At 43.3% G+C, this 14,220-nt stretch overlaps 1 protein-coding gene across 1 annotated transcript in view; it reads right to left on the reverse strand.

Annotated features, from left to right (window-relative positions):
* Positions 1-3,990: 3,990 nt before the first annotated feature.
* The window catches only part of PRKCQ (protein kinase C theta), a 38,507-nt gene continuing 28,277 nt past the window's right edge, over positions 3,991-14,220 (reverse strand). The window contains exons 13-18 of the mRNA XM_058022391.1: positions 13,783-13,874; positions 12,314-12,376; positions 8,538-8,676; positions 5,731-5,919; positions 5,068-5,196; positions 3,991-4,446 (exon numbers count right to left, since the gene is read on the reverse strand). Of these exons, the coding sequence (XP_057878374.1) occupies positions 4,291-4,446; positions 5,068-5,196; positions 5,731-5,919; positions 8,538-8,676; positions 12,314-12,376; positions 13,783-13,874 (768 nt within the window). The 3' untranslated portion in view covers positions 3,991-4,290. The remainder of the gene's footprint in view (positions 4,447-5,067; positions 5,197-5,730; positions 5,920-8,537; positions 8,677-12,313; positions 12,377-13,782; positions 13,875-14,220) is intronic.

The following is a 14,220-nucleotide window of genomic DNA, read 5'->3' on the forward strand; positions in this document are numbered from 1 at the left end:
AGTGTTACATAACATTACACCAACCTGTATCCCTCTTTTCTTCCTTACTTGCCTTTTCTGTGCTTGCTTCACCTTCCATAGCTCGATGCTGTTTTCTCCTTTGTTTCACATCTCATCTATTTTCCAATTCTATCTTTGTCTACATAAATATTGAGATGATGTGGAAGATAAAGGACTCCAAATTTCCTGTTACCAACAGTGGAATGGACCCCACTACAGCAGGTACAGTCACTGGGCTGCACTCAGTGCCAGTTACAGAAGAGCTAAAATTACATTTACTTCCTGTATTTCACCAGCTCTGCTTGTGCTGTGATGGAGCAGAGATAAAATTTCTGTGTAAGCAAGGAAGGTAGAAAAGCTTCCTGAGCTCTGCACTGAGACCTCTGCTGGCCTCACACCACAAGACACACTTTGAGCCACACACTGATGATGATGTGGTGGCTGCAGGTGATGTGGCATCCCTGGAGTGCGGGAGCAGGTAAGGTCCCAGCTGGGATCTCTAATGTGGGTTTTATATGTCCAAGGTACAAATATAACTACAAAAGGAAGAGCATTTCAACTGCCAGGACCCCCTCTTTGGAGTTGTGTTGTCTGACAGGGAATTCTGGTGACGCCTTTGTACTGCAAGAGTGTCTTGTAGTAACTGGGCAAAGTTGTCTTTCCTTTCAGCACAGGCTGCAAAGAGCGTGGTGGGGTGCAGAACAGAGCTTGGTTTTCTCTTCTGAGTGCTGAGGAGCTGTGAGACCAACCCAGCTCCTCTTGGAGGTCTTTGCAGGAGTGCAGGAATCAGGGCTGTCATTGACAGGTGACTCCCACTCATCCTGATCTGGTGGATGCCAACAAGTAGGAATCCATACATCCACCAGGTGAGGCAGCAAGACTGAGAAAGGAGCACTTGGGACTCCCAAAACCTGAGCTGAAGCAGGTGGTGCTGGAGGTCAGGCCCAGATGTTTGCTGGTGCCATGGTCCTGCAGCAGTGCTGTGATCCCACAGGGCTCCAGAACAGAATGGAGCCTTCAGCAAACAAATAACCAAACCTGTCAGGCCCCATCTACTGTGATGGTGTTCACAGGGGTCCGAGGATGAGGAAAGAGAGGAGGATCTGACTCCATGTTTCAGAAGGCTGATTTATTATTTTATGATATATATTATATTAAAACTATACTAAAAGAATAGAAGAAAGGATTTCATCAGAAGGCTAGCTATGCTAAGAATAGGAAAAGAAGGAATGATAACAAAAGCTTGTGGGTCGGACAGAGAGTCTGAGCCAGCTGACTGTGATTGGCCATTAATTAGAAACAACCACATGAGACCAATCCCAGATGCACCTGTTGCATTCCACAGCAGCAGATAACTATTGTTTACATTTTGTTCCTGAGGTCTCAGCTTCTCGGGAGAAAAAATCCTAAAGAAAGGATTTTTCATAAAACATGTCTGTGACAATCTACTATGCCATAAAATGAATATTTCATGGAGGAGGGGAGAGAAAGAAAGAGAAATAAGGTGGAAATGGAGGTGCCAGGTTCAGCTAAGGCAGAGGAGCATCTCTGTGGGTACCTGGGCTCATTTCTGTGTGGGTGCTTTCAGCCCTCCCAGGCTGATATCTCTCAATCACTGTCACCACAGGAAAGCGTTTGCTGCTTCCCACGTCACCCTTCACACCCCCAGGCACAGCTGGGACACACAGTGAGCACGTTTGTGGTGCCTTGTACCCACCTCCCCCTCTCCCTGCCCCCCTCCCCAGTGGGTTTGTGGGGTTTTCAAGCTGGAGGTGCCTCACAGAGAGAAGCAGGTGCTGCTTCTTGTGGTTTGCATCAAAAGCTTCACACTAATCCTCACGCTGTGCCTGCTCTAGCAGCTACTCAGGCAGCTCCTTCACAAGTCATGCTTGTGGTTCTATGGGACCACAGCTGGAGTGCAGAGAGCCCTCCTTCTGATCACAGAGGTGTTAAAACCTATTTCTCTTCAGTGACTTAACCACAAGAGGTGAGCCAGCACCCTCCTCCCTTGGTCTGTGCTCTTGGGTTGTCCCTGAATTGGAGTCAGGACCAAAATGCTCTTCCACTGCAAAGGGAACATCCCTAAAAGTCCTCCAAGGATACTGCCAGTCTTCAAATGCTTAGAAATGCAGTTTCTAGTCTGGATGAGGCTGGCCAGACTCCATCAGAGTCATGGACACACTCAGGCCCTCATGTGACTTGGCTCACCCTCATCTGGGTGTCAAAGGACCATGTCCTAAGTCACCCTCTTTTAATAAATACCTCTGCACATCTCCTTTGCAACCCCTCAGAGATACCAGACCCCACTGAGCGCTGTGTCACCTTCTGGTAGTGAAAAGGAACATTTCACTCTCTTCCTGGGTACCTTTGCACAGCACCAAATCCTTGGTCTAGATGTTGCCCTGTGGAGTAGTAGTTGTTCAAGTGCTTGCTGCTGCTGTGTATTTATGGGTCAAAATTCCCCTGGAGAATGTTCCCCAGACAGCACAGAGCCATTTTAATAGCTTTTCTAAACACCTCTGTTCTTTGTCCCTATTGAATCACTTCAATGCCCATTTCCCAATTATACACAACATTTTATTAAACTGTACAAACAGCACTGGCATTTAAAAAATTCATGTCAACTGTTCTAATTAAACATGATGACCAGCTCCACAAACTGTGAGAACAGCTGCCCCCTCCTGCATTTCACACATCACAAACAAGGATTTCATCAGAATCACTGAACTGAAACCTCTCTCAGGGTGTTCTGCTCTTCTTGTTGACTTCAAGCCTTGCTCCTGCTGGATTCTGTGCCTGCAGCCACTGCCAGTGATATCCCAGCACTGCCTGCAAGGCTGCACTCATCCTGTTGGGAGCTCCAAATTGACAGCCTGGACCAGCAGAACCAGGAAGGCACTGAAAGGGAACCAGATTTTGGGATAACTCACCTGCCAGAGCTTTTCTTCTCCATGGACTGGAGGCTGATGCAACAAAGCTCCAAATGTATGTTCTTCAAATAAATCCCAACACCAGCCTGAGAGACTGGCTAAGCCCAAGTTGTTACAAAACCTTCTTTTTAGACTCTGACTTGATTTTGACGCAGCTTTTCATGGGTATCTCAGTGACAAGTGGTTTCACGCATCTCCAACCTCAGAAAACAGTGCACCTTTATTTAAAAGGATCCCATGATGAAAGGATCATGGAAAAGACATTTTTTTAAACCCACCCACATTCCCACAGACTGGATAGAACACACTGCAAAATGTCACAAGGTGGGGGTGAGGGCCACCCTCACCTGAGGCGCCTCCTGCCCTGTGACCATTGTGTGCAGCTCATTGACCTGTGAGCTGGGACATCATTTACAGAAATAAGTAAATCAGCCTTTGCAGGACCAGTTAGCACCTTTAAACTTAAATACCCCAATTCTGTGAGTGCAAGGCCACTTTTGCAATGCTTAAACAATGGTTTGAGGAAATGTTGCCTTTTTCTCATGTGGTTTTAGGGTAAAATGTCAGAAAGCCCCATTAAGATCTTGCCCTGAGTCTGGTGTTTCAGAAGACACTTAAAGCTTTAGAACAGGGTTCTTGAAACATTCTGCAACTTCCCATCCTTCCTGCTCAGGCACTAAGTGTAAACCTCTGGTTTTCTGTACCAATCTTGGCACTCTCTTTGGTAATGATCCATTGAGATGTGGAATGGACACATGAAAAAAGTCTCTTTGTCCCGTGGAGAAAAACTGAATCCTAACGTGTGAACAACATTTCTAAAGGATGTAGGGAGCAAATTTCTTTCTTCAAAGCTGTGCACACTTTGGCAATTCTGCACATGTACATGTGGAGGTTACCAAAGCATCCAACCTGAGTCTTCCCTGATACCCTCAGGCCTTGAGCAAACCACTTTTCCTTCAGAAGAAGGTGGGTCTGAGTCAGAGTTGCAGAAATGGGCACTGACATCACCAGAATGCTCAAATATATTAATATTTTCTTACAGAGAAACCTGTTGGCTGAGTGTACAATAGTGGGGAACAGGTTTTGGCACCTGCTCATTTTCAGACGCTTTCTACTTCAAGAACATTGGGAAGAGAGAGAAGAGAGACCAAAAGATACCACAAAGAAACTTTATCATCAATGAAGAGTGGGCTGGCATCTGCCATGGACTGGAGAAAGTCAGAAGCCTCCAGGCATGGTACAAACTTTCTCTGAGGTGCTTTCTTTCTGGAGGGTTCTTGATAAAAACAACCATGCACAGTCTTCAGCTGACAAAGTGCTACTCAAATCATTACAGAGAATTCCTTCAGTAAGGCAGATCTCAGGAAAATATTTTCTCCATTTTAGGGTTCACAAAAGAGAAGTTGCTGAACATATTTTGGTCCATGCTGTTAATCAGTGCTCTGTCAGCACAGGACAGTCTGGGTTTTTCATTTAGGAATTCCTTGTCGAAGTTGCTACAGTCACTTGGAGATTTCTTCAAGAAAAGAAAAAAAAAAAAAAGTTAAGCCATTAATAGTCAGATCTTTATTACCATGGTACTGGCTCTGTCAGGCTCCTTCCTATGGGCTCAGCTCAACCTTCAGCTGGGAGCCAGTAAATATAAATATTGTAAAGGAGGCACTGAGCCTGTGATCCAGGAATTCTGCCAGGCAGGGATGTTACAGCTTTGTAACATGGCAGACTGAACTCACCAATTGCATAACAGTTGTGGAAGACTGTAAAATGAAAATATGATGTGCTTGTCAAATTAAATTCTATTATTGTTATTAACAGGACTTTAATAATTTAACAAGACTGTTATTAATAGTCAGGATTATTCTGATGTAGCCAAACACTTGGTTTCTGAGTTGTTTTACCTTCAGCAGTGCAATGAAAGGCAATCCCTTCAGAATGGGCTGCAGTTCTGAGGTGAAGGGAAGGTGTTACCCTGCTGCAGTAACTGGGAAAGCAGTGAGTAATTTATGGTTTCCCAGGTGTGGGTGTGCCAGACCTGGGCTCGCAGCCACCACCAAGCAGTGCTGTGAGGAGCAGACAGTAGAAATGCATGGTTTAGAAGACCTGAGATGGGTGGAAGTGAAAGAAGATCCATCCTTACCACTCTTGGTTTGAAAGGAGGCTCCATCCTTCTCTCTTCCAAAGCCTCCCAGTTGATTTCCCTGAAGAAGGCGTGCTGGCGGATGTTCCCTCTCGCCCCCAGCCTCCTCTCGGGCTCTCTTACAAAAAGCTGGAATGTTGATCCCATAGGTTAAATTCTCTGATGATAACACAGGCATAAAGCAGGGTGGAATGTGTAATTATCCAGAGAGGAGGCCATAATCGAGAAAATGTTAGGATTTTCTTTTCCTAAACAAGGAAGTTTACTGATTGGTATTTAGATGACTCTTACCTCTAATCCTGACAGATTACACCAGTACAGGGTGTTTGGGCAGAAAGATGGAAGCATGTGCCCCCAAAAGAGATGTTCAACATCTCAGACTCATGTAACCCTTAGTTTGAAGTATTTTTCCCAGGAGTTAATGAGCTTTGCTCATTAAAACCTTAGGGATTGCTCTGCAAATAAACTGATCTCTGCTGGTGTCTGTGAGGAGATATCAGGAGAAGGAATACACCCAAATCTCCTTGTGGGAGAGGTGTGGTACAGGAAAGACAATGACTAAACTACATCTGTTCCTCTCTACAACAGCCGAGGATAAACAAATTGAAGACAAAGCAATAATTCTGGCAGAAAGGCTTTCATTTGATGGGTGTTGACTCTTACCTTCACCAAAATGTCCTTTGCATCCTTGTCCAGCCAGCGAGGGTAGAAGGGGTTGTCCATGCGGATGGACTGGAAAAGCTCCTCCTCATCTTGGCCATGGAAAGGGGATTGGCCAATGAGCATCTCATACAGGAGGACACCAAAGGACCACCAGTCCACAGAGGTGTTGTACTTCTGCCCCAGCAGTATCTGCCCAGAAAGGGGAGTCACAAAGGCAGAAATCAAATGTCTGACATGAGTTTTTCAACTTCAGGAGGGCGGGCAGACCATGGCCTTGCAACAGCTGCTCTGTCAGAGGTGCTTCCCCCTGCCTGCAGCAGGAGCCAGAATTCTGCCACTGGAAACTTGGAGCCACACCTGGGTGCCAAAACAGTCCCCGGCACTACAGACAACAAGCTGCATGTAATTCTTACATTACTTGAACAAATCCTTGGCTACCAATGAGATCTCAATTGTAAAAGATGAGACGAGTCATCTTTAGCCTGCTCTCCAAGGGTTCAAATCAGGCTTGTGAAGTCCAAGAGGACAAAATGGTCAGGAATCAGCATCTTGGGATTGATTCCAGTGACACAAGCTGAGTTTTAAATTACAAATGTGGCAGCTTAAAGGTACTTGGGGACTATCAGTCACTTAAAAGGGTGTGACTCTACCCCAGCAACATCCTCCCCAGGAAAAACATGAAAGGTGTTGGTGATCTGTCCTCTTGAGACGTCTTTAAATGGAGGAATGGGAATTTGTCCTCAGTCAGTCCCTTGGTTTGTGCATTTCAGTGTCACCTATAAAGTGACATCCAGCTGGAATGATGACCTCCCCAGGGTCTAAAGGACCATCACCAAGTTCTCAAACTTCCTCCCTGGAGAAGCAAAATTAATCTCACCTGCTTTTAGGTATCTGTTGTGGAGATATCTAGAGCTGGACCACTTATCACTAGCTCCTTTTATAGCAAAGGAAGGGAATTCATCCAGTTTTAAGCATCTAATTAAATAGCTACCTGCTGTAAAATACAACCCCTGTGTGTCTCCTTTGGTTCTCAAAGAGCCTCAAAAACCTGCTCATATATAGATTTTACATTGCAGATATCTAAAGGTTCACGTGATGATTGTGGTGCATAGGATTCTTATCAGAATTTTAGAGCTGTAGAGGGGAAAATTTAATTTTGGGCCACAATTTTTACTCTTGAGCCCACATCTTGGTTGCAGTGGGATGCTCTACGCTCCATCTGTCTCCAGAAGAGGAGAGGCCAAAGGTACAAAAAATAGATTTGAATATATGCTGTAATATATACAATGAGCTGTACTATATACAATATGCTGTAATATATACAATTCTACTCAGAGCAAAAAAAAATAAAAATCACCACGACCCCTTAATATATTTTTTTCTGGATCACTTACAAACAAAATCATCCCAACCTTTCCTTCTGAAAAGAGAAATTATTTTTATAAGGCTTTATCTTTAAAAGTCTTAAGTATCTGGAAATTGAAATTGAAGTGTTTTATGGCACTCAGAAATAAAAGGGTTTATTTTGTTTGAAATTCTCTGGGACAAAAATAAACTCATTAATTTAATTTCAGGCTGTCTTTTTTTCTGGTCAGATTTTTTTGAAAAGAAAAAAAATTGCTTGTCTACTGACCCATACCCCCCTTATTTGCATGGCTGTGGCCAAGGTGCTGGGTCTGTAAAAATTTACAGTGGCAGCAGCTGCAGTGAAATACTGACAGAGTCCAGTGCTCCTGCCTGTGGCAGGAGAGATGATCCATAAACTCCAGAAGTGCTTTCAATTTGGAGATAAAATGTTTTATAGGCACTCATTGAATCCCTAAAATAAACATAGCGTAGAAATAAAACCCTGAGCTATTTCAGTTTTTCTCTTTTCTATAAAATAAAATCACATATAATGGATCAACTCTTGGCTTTTTTTTTTTTTAGGAGCAAAAAATAGCATTTTTTTTCTTAAATAAAGGCATACTGAAGTGGAATAAAAGACAATTGCAGCTTGATTGCAGAGCACACTTACACCCATTCTTAGGCAATAGAAATCCAATTGATTTGAAGAGACCCTTGAGCCAGCAGTGGTGTAACCTCAGCCAGACTTGAGCCCTTAGTGCACAGTGAAGGACCAATGAATTACAGCAGAGGGGAAAAAAACCCTAAAGGTTTTGACAACTCTTTGGAAAATACCAATATCCATCATGAAAACACGAAAATTACAAAATGGGATCTTGAAAGGTAAATAAATGGATTTCAGACCAACGTCAGACATGATGCATGGATGACTTGTAGGTTTTTCTCTGAGCTAAAAAAATATTTTCTGTGGCCACCTAATTAGTCAAAGCCTCTCTATAGTAGGATCAATCATTGTGTGAAGCCATCAAGTTAAGGAAACTTTCTCTTTTCTGGGGAGATCTAGTCTAAAACACCTAAATTTTCTAGCTTAAATAAAGAACAAGTTTATGTCTGGGTAAAAATTGAAATAAGGGAAAGGGCACAGTCAGCATTCCTCAGGCTGTGTCTGTCCCTCAATTTCAGGACCTCTTGGAGTTTCTTCTGCCATGGTCCAAAAAGAATTTCCATTGAGCATTCTCTTCCTTGGTTTAAGCCTAGTTCCACTTGCATCAAAAAATGAATTAGCCACAAAAAAATAAGCAATGCCAAACAGTAACACAGATTGAGCCATGCTGAAATCCAGTTTCTGGCCTGGAACTGCTCCTAACCAGGTTATTGCTTGTTGTAACCTCCACCACTGCACAGCAGTCATGTCTGGAGATGTTCCCTGTCCCACAGCACTCCCTGTGCCCCACACCTACCTCAGGGGCAATATAGTCGGGAGTGCCACAGAAAGTGCTTGTCTTTGCATCTCCAAACATGTTCTCCTTGCACATCCCAAAGTCGGCAATTTTGATGTGCCCCTCGTTGTCCAGGAGGACATTGTCCAGCTTCAAGTCTCTGTGGAGGAAGAGAAGAAAACAATTTCTTCAAAGTGTGAAGCACACAAGTTATTTCAGCAGGTTACACTTATTACACTCATTCTCTGCCTCTGTGTATTGCCTCCATGCTGGAAATACAAAGGAAGGCTGAGGGACAAACGAGGAACTGCTCTCTTGGGCTTCAGCATTCCCCTCCTGCATTTCTCTTGTTGCAGCACTGATTTATCTGATTTATCTGCTGGAGAGGACACAGAATCATGGAATCACAGAGTGGTTTGACTTGGAAGGGACCTTAAAGATTCCCCAGTTCCAATTGCTTCCACTATCCCATATTGCTCCAAACCTCATCCAACCTGGCCTTGGATACTTCCAAGGATCACATCACCCAAGACATCTTCTAAAAGCTGTTTCCTTCAAGGATGCACAATAATGAAGCTAAGAAGGGTTTTGTGCCAGCTGGTGCTTCTTCCCTAACACAGTTTGGAGAATGAGAGCAGGTAATTCTCACTCTCTCCTCCCCTGGGAATCTCAATATTTTCTCTGAAGCTGCTGCCAGATCTCCCTTGTAGTGCAGACTCTAAAAATGCCACAAGAGGTAAGGACTCATAAATCCTGCAGAGGGTCAGAATAACCCCAGAATAATCCCAGAATAACCTCAGAATAATCCCAGAATAATCTTAGAGTTCCCACCACTGCTGGGCTGCACCGTCTGAACCCCAGGATTTAGAAAGCCTTTCACGCTCAGCTGCCAGGCTGCTGTCTCAGTTTTCAGGCTCTCAGCTACTCTGGGAAACAAAGAGCCCAGAGAGAGGAAGAAAACAGAAATGGACAGAGAAGGAAATAAAAGCAAACGAGCTGATGAATCATGACCATTGGTGGAGAACAAAGAGGTCCTCAAGTGGGAACTAACTGTGAAAGGAGAGAAAAACTTGTAAAGTAGAAAAAGCAGAAAGAAAGGAAGAGTGGCATGGATTCCATGTTAATTTTCTTAGATCTTTCCTAAAGGTTTTGTTTTGATTTGAGATAGTGACCCAGGTAAAATGTTTGTATCAGTGATGCTGCACTCAGCTGGGGATGTGGGTAGAATTTGGTTCACTTGGTCTTTGAGCACAGACATTCCTGCACTGCCTGGTTTGTGCTGGCAATCACTGCTCCTTCTCCCAAAGCACCCAGACACATTTGTGTGTCTTAATATATATATTTAAAAAATTATTATATATTAATATAATATATAAAAATAATAAATAAAAATAACAATTACACCCACAGCTGAGGGTGCAATTGTTATTATTCACACTAATTCAGGGCCTACACATATTTTGGCCAACAGGCCAAGTTGGATGGGAGCTGATACTGTGGATGTCATCCCTGCCCATGGTGAGGGGGCTGGTGATCTTCAGGGCTCCTTCCAACCCAAACCACTCTGTGAATCTGTGATTCTGTGATTTTCCACATTTCAGGCAAGAGGCCCAACAACGAGGCTACTGCAGGGACGCCCTCCCTCTGACAACTGCTTTACAATGTGGGGTTTTTTTCAGAAATGTTCCTCAAGGAAGGTATTTCTAGTGCTTGATGCTCTTGGGATAATGGCCTGCAATTGCAGGGAAGGTGATTCTTCAGAATCTCTCTGTGCAAAGCTCCTTGTCCTGCTTGGGCCAGGTCCCCATCAGGGTGGGGGACACTGCAGTGTTTACACACTAAATTGTTGTGTGCTGCAAGAATATGGCCCCAGACAAAATGGGAGTCATCAATCAAAGAGAAATACAGAGAAAACTGAGAAACATTTGCCTTCCAAGTGGCAGACACTCGTGTTGTCACAATTTCCAACTGGAATGACTTATTTTAGTTACAACGTTGAGATCAATCTCGGGCTGCCAGCACTGCTTTTATTCATCTGGTAGATCGAAGCAAAACAAAAAAACCCATCGCCTACAGTTCCCTTTCATTATTTTGATGAGTCTCAAACTCATTGGCTCCAGGGACTGGAGTTTCTGCCAAAAAACACCTCGGCTCATTCGTTAAAATTTAAGGCAATGTTTCCAAATGTGGGTGCATGAGACAGAACAGCTGGATTCATTATTCTTACAACATCACAAGAGATGCAGCTTCAAAAATTATTTCTATTCACTTTCCTAAGTGCTTAGTTTGCTCTGACAGAGATACTGATGACTCTGTGTTCTCAGCTGACCTTGTTGTCATTGTTTTCAGTGAAAAAGGGAAAAGAGAGTAGGACTGGTTAAATCTTTTCTCTCAATGCTTGATACCCAAAGCAACATCACCAACTTCTGGGAATGAGATATTTCTTCCTATCCACATGGTACCCAGTGCCCAGATGTGCCAATTTTTCCTCAATTCCCAAGGTTCCAGACTCTAAGCACCCCTCTCCTTTCAGGAGGAAATGGGTCCCAAACCCCAGCACAGCACTGGCACAGCGATTCCAAGTAAAAATGTGAATTATAAATAAAATGTCAGCGTTAGGAGCTCTGCCATAAAGTCACCATGTCCTGCAGATATTTTTAATCAGATTTTCTGAGAAGACTGACTAAAAATAACAGACATGGCCAAGTGATTTGTGCACTTCAGAAAATTTTTCCCTTCACTCATGGAGAATAAGAATTAGAGACAGAAAAGTTGCTGAGGCCCCAGAGATCATCTTAGCTTAATGCCACTGATATTGATCTCATGTTTATGCAATCACCATCACTGGTCAATAAAGACTATAAATGGCTCCCACATGAGTACTAATAAGAATCAAAACTCGTGTTTCAAAGGGAGAATGGATTGTGAGCAAGTCATCCACTTTCAGCATTTGCTCTAATGTTCATGCTACATGACAAACACTAAAATAAGCTCATTTTGGGCTCTGCAAACATCATTGCTGTAGGGAGCTTGCTCATTTATTTGTGACAAGTTATTTGTTTTCTGCTTTTAAAGAGGGCTGCAATGTAATAACTGAATTTTGCCATGAGGTTGAGCTTAACCAGAGCTCCCCAGAAATTTAGATCCTCCTTTTGGCCCTGGGAAATCAGACTGTGGCCTAATTTCTGGTAGAACTGGACATTTCCCATGCACATTTTAACACAGGCTTGATGAACCTAAAAATGCCCTCTACTCTCTGCTTATTACAAGAAGAACTTAACAGACAACTCAGAATCATGATGATGAGATGAATCCCATCTCCCCACTGTGCACAAAATTAATCCAAAATTAAGATATATCACTGTCTCACTGTTTTTGTTACTAGGGTTGAGCTTGTCACCACTGTCCCAAGGTAACCAGCACAGCAGATGTACCAAATTTCTTGTTTCTGACTCGACCCTAATATACCTTGATATGTTGAAAGCTTAAACCAGGTGCCTGCACTGGGTGCTGTGTGAATGGCTCTGTGTAAATGCAAAATGTAAAAACCACATCCCAATAAATCCATTTGTTTTACTGTTAACTGAAATAGAAGTGGGTTCTGAAAGAAGGATCAAAACTGCCTTTTCTACAGTCTCTCTTCAAAATAAAGCACCCAAACTATGTAAAAGGGAAATGTGCAGGGAATTGCAATGCCAGTAAGTACAGCCAAGGAACAACCTCTCTGCTGCCATTGCAGGAAAAAGCAAAAAAGGTTTAGCATTTAGCATATTAATTACACTAAAGAGTAAAATTACCTGTATATGATGCCCTTGGAGTGGAGGAACTGGAGCCCACAAATGATTTCAGCAGCATAAAACCTGAATGACAGAAGGCACAGGTCAGAACAGGAGCTTCTTCCCAAAGGTTTTTTCAACTAGACCCAAAAAGAGAAAAAACCTTGTCCCCACAAGAGCCAAAATTTCTTTAGGTTCCAGAAGGTTTGGAGTGTCTCCAGAAGGCTTGGGGTGACTGTGTTTTCCTGATGGGTGATGTGAGATTCCCAAAAGCAGGGGGAATCTGAGATGAGGAGCACAGACAGACTCCCTGCCCAGATTTACAACCTGCTTTTCAAAGAATCCTGGAATTCTGGAATTATTTAGGCTGGAAAACCCCTCTAGCATCGAGTCCAGCCATTAACCCAGCACTGCCAAAACCACCACTAAAAATCCACATCCCCAAGTGCCACATCCACATTTTTTGAACACTTCCAGGGACAGTGATCCCACCACTTCCCTGGACAGCCTGTTCCAATGACTGAGTACACTTTCAGTAAAGAAATTGTTTTCTGGTTTTGAAAGCTTATCCATAATATGGGCTATCCAGCAGGCTGGTGGCCTTTCTCTGGAGTTTTTTTTTGAGCTTGAAGTCATTGTTCTCAGCACATTTTGACCCAAAGGTCAAAGAGGCCATCATTGTGAAGAATGAAAGTGCTGTCCCAGAAGTGAATGAAACCACAGGATCATATCCCACTCCAGTGTGGCACAGCTCTGCTCCCTCAGTCTTCAATGCATTGGCCCTTAACTCTGGATGTTCAAATTCATTTGAAAAATATCACCAAACACTGATTTAAAAGATGGTGTGGGTTTTTTATTATTAAATTATTAAATAAACGTAATTCCTATAGTGGTTTCAATGTTGACTTTCAAAATACCTTTTGCTTGCAGAAGGATCAAAAGCACCTTTCATTTATTCTAATTCTTCTATTTGCTTTAATCAAAGCTAAATACATATTTAATTCTCTGCTGGTATATTAATTTTTTGTTTAAATTTACCTTTTGTGCTTTTGATAGGTTTTCACCCCACCCCCTTGAACTTTAAGTGGGGAAAAAAGGGAAAATCCCATTACTTCTGACAAACAACAGCTTCACCTCTGACCACTGGGCTGGGAACCTCAGCTTAAGCAGGTCCTGCAGCTTGGCTACAGGGTGTTGAAAAGAAGCAAGGTCATGTCTGAGTGAAACCAAGACTAAAAGTCTTGTGTGGGAGGGGGAAGAGGATGGGAAGTGACTCACTCCAGTCCCTCCCTGAGCTGGGAGAATGTCCTGCATGGTTCTGTTGAGTTTGGGGACAGCTGGGACAGAGAGGCTTCCAGCACAAGCATCATCCCCACTTTTCAGCTGGGCAAGGTGGAGAGAGGTGAAATAATCTGCCCAAGATCTCCTCTGCAGGGCAGGGGCAGAGCAGGGAATAAAATCAGGCCCAAAGGCAATGGTAAATGTCTTACGTTGCTCTGGGGAGGTCGAACTTGTGGCAGCTCTGGATGTGGAACATGAGGTCTCCTCCATTGAGGTATTCCATCACAAAAAAGAGGTTTTCCTAGAGAATGAGACAAGGAGATAATAAATAATAAATAATAAAATCAAACTGCTCAGAAAGCACTCAAAAAGAGGAAGGAAAGTGTTACTGTGAGGGTTTTGGAAAGAAAACAGCTTTTTTTTTTTAGATTCCTCATTTCTCCTCTTGGTTCCCTAAGCCCAAACTCACATTCCCTGCTCTGATTTCTATAAACACCACTAGCAAACACTGCAAAGCCCCTTCATAACCAGCTGGGGCCGTGGATTTTTACCAGCAGAGCTCCAGGCTCACAGAAAGGGGTCAGTGACTTTACAGTGCCCGTACAGCAGAAGGACAGATGGACAAGCTTCTAGTGGAAAAGGCAAAA

Source organism: Melospiza georgiana, chromosome 4, assembly GCF_028018845.1.
Source record: "Melospiza georgiana isolate bMelGeo1 chromosome 4, bMelGeo1.pri, whole genome shotgun sequence".
Classification (NCBI taxonomy): domain Eukaryota; kingdom Metazoa; phylum Chordata; class Aves; order Passeriformes; family Passerellidae; genus Melospiza; species Melospiza georgiana.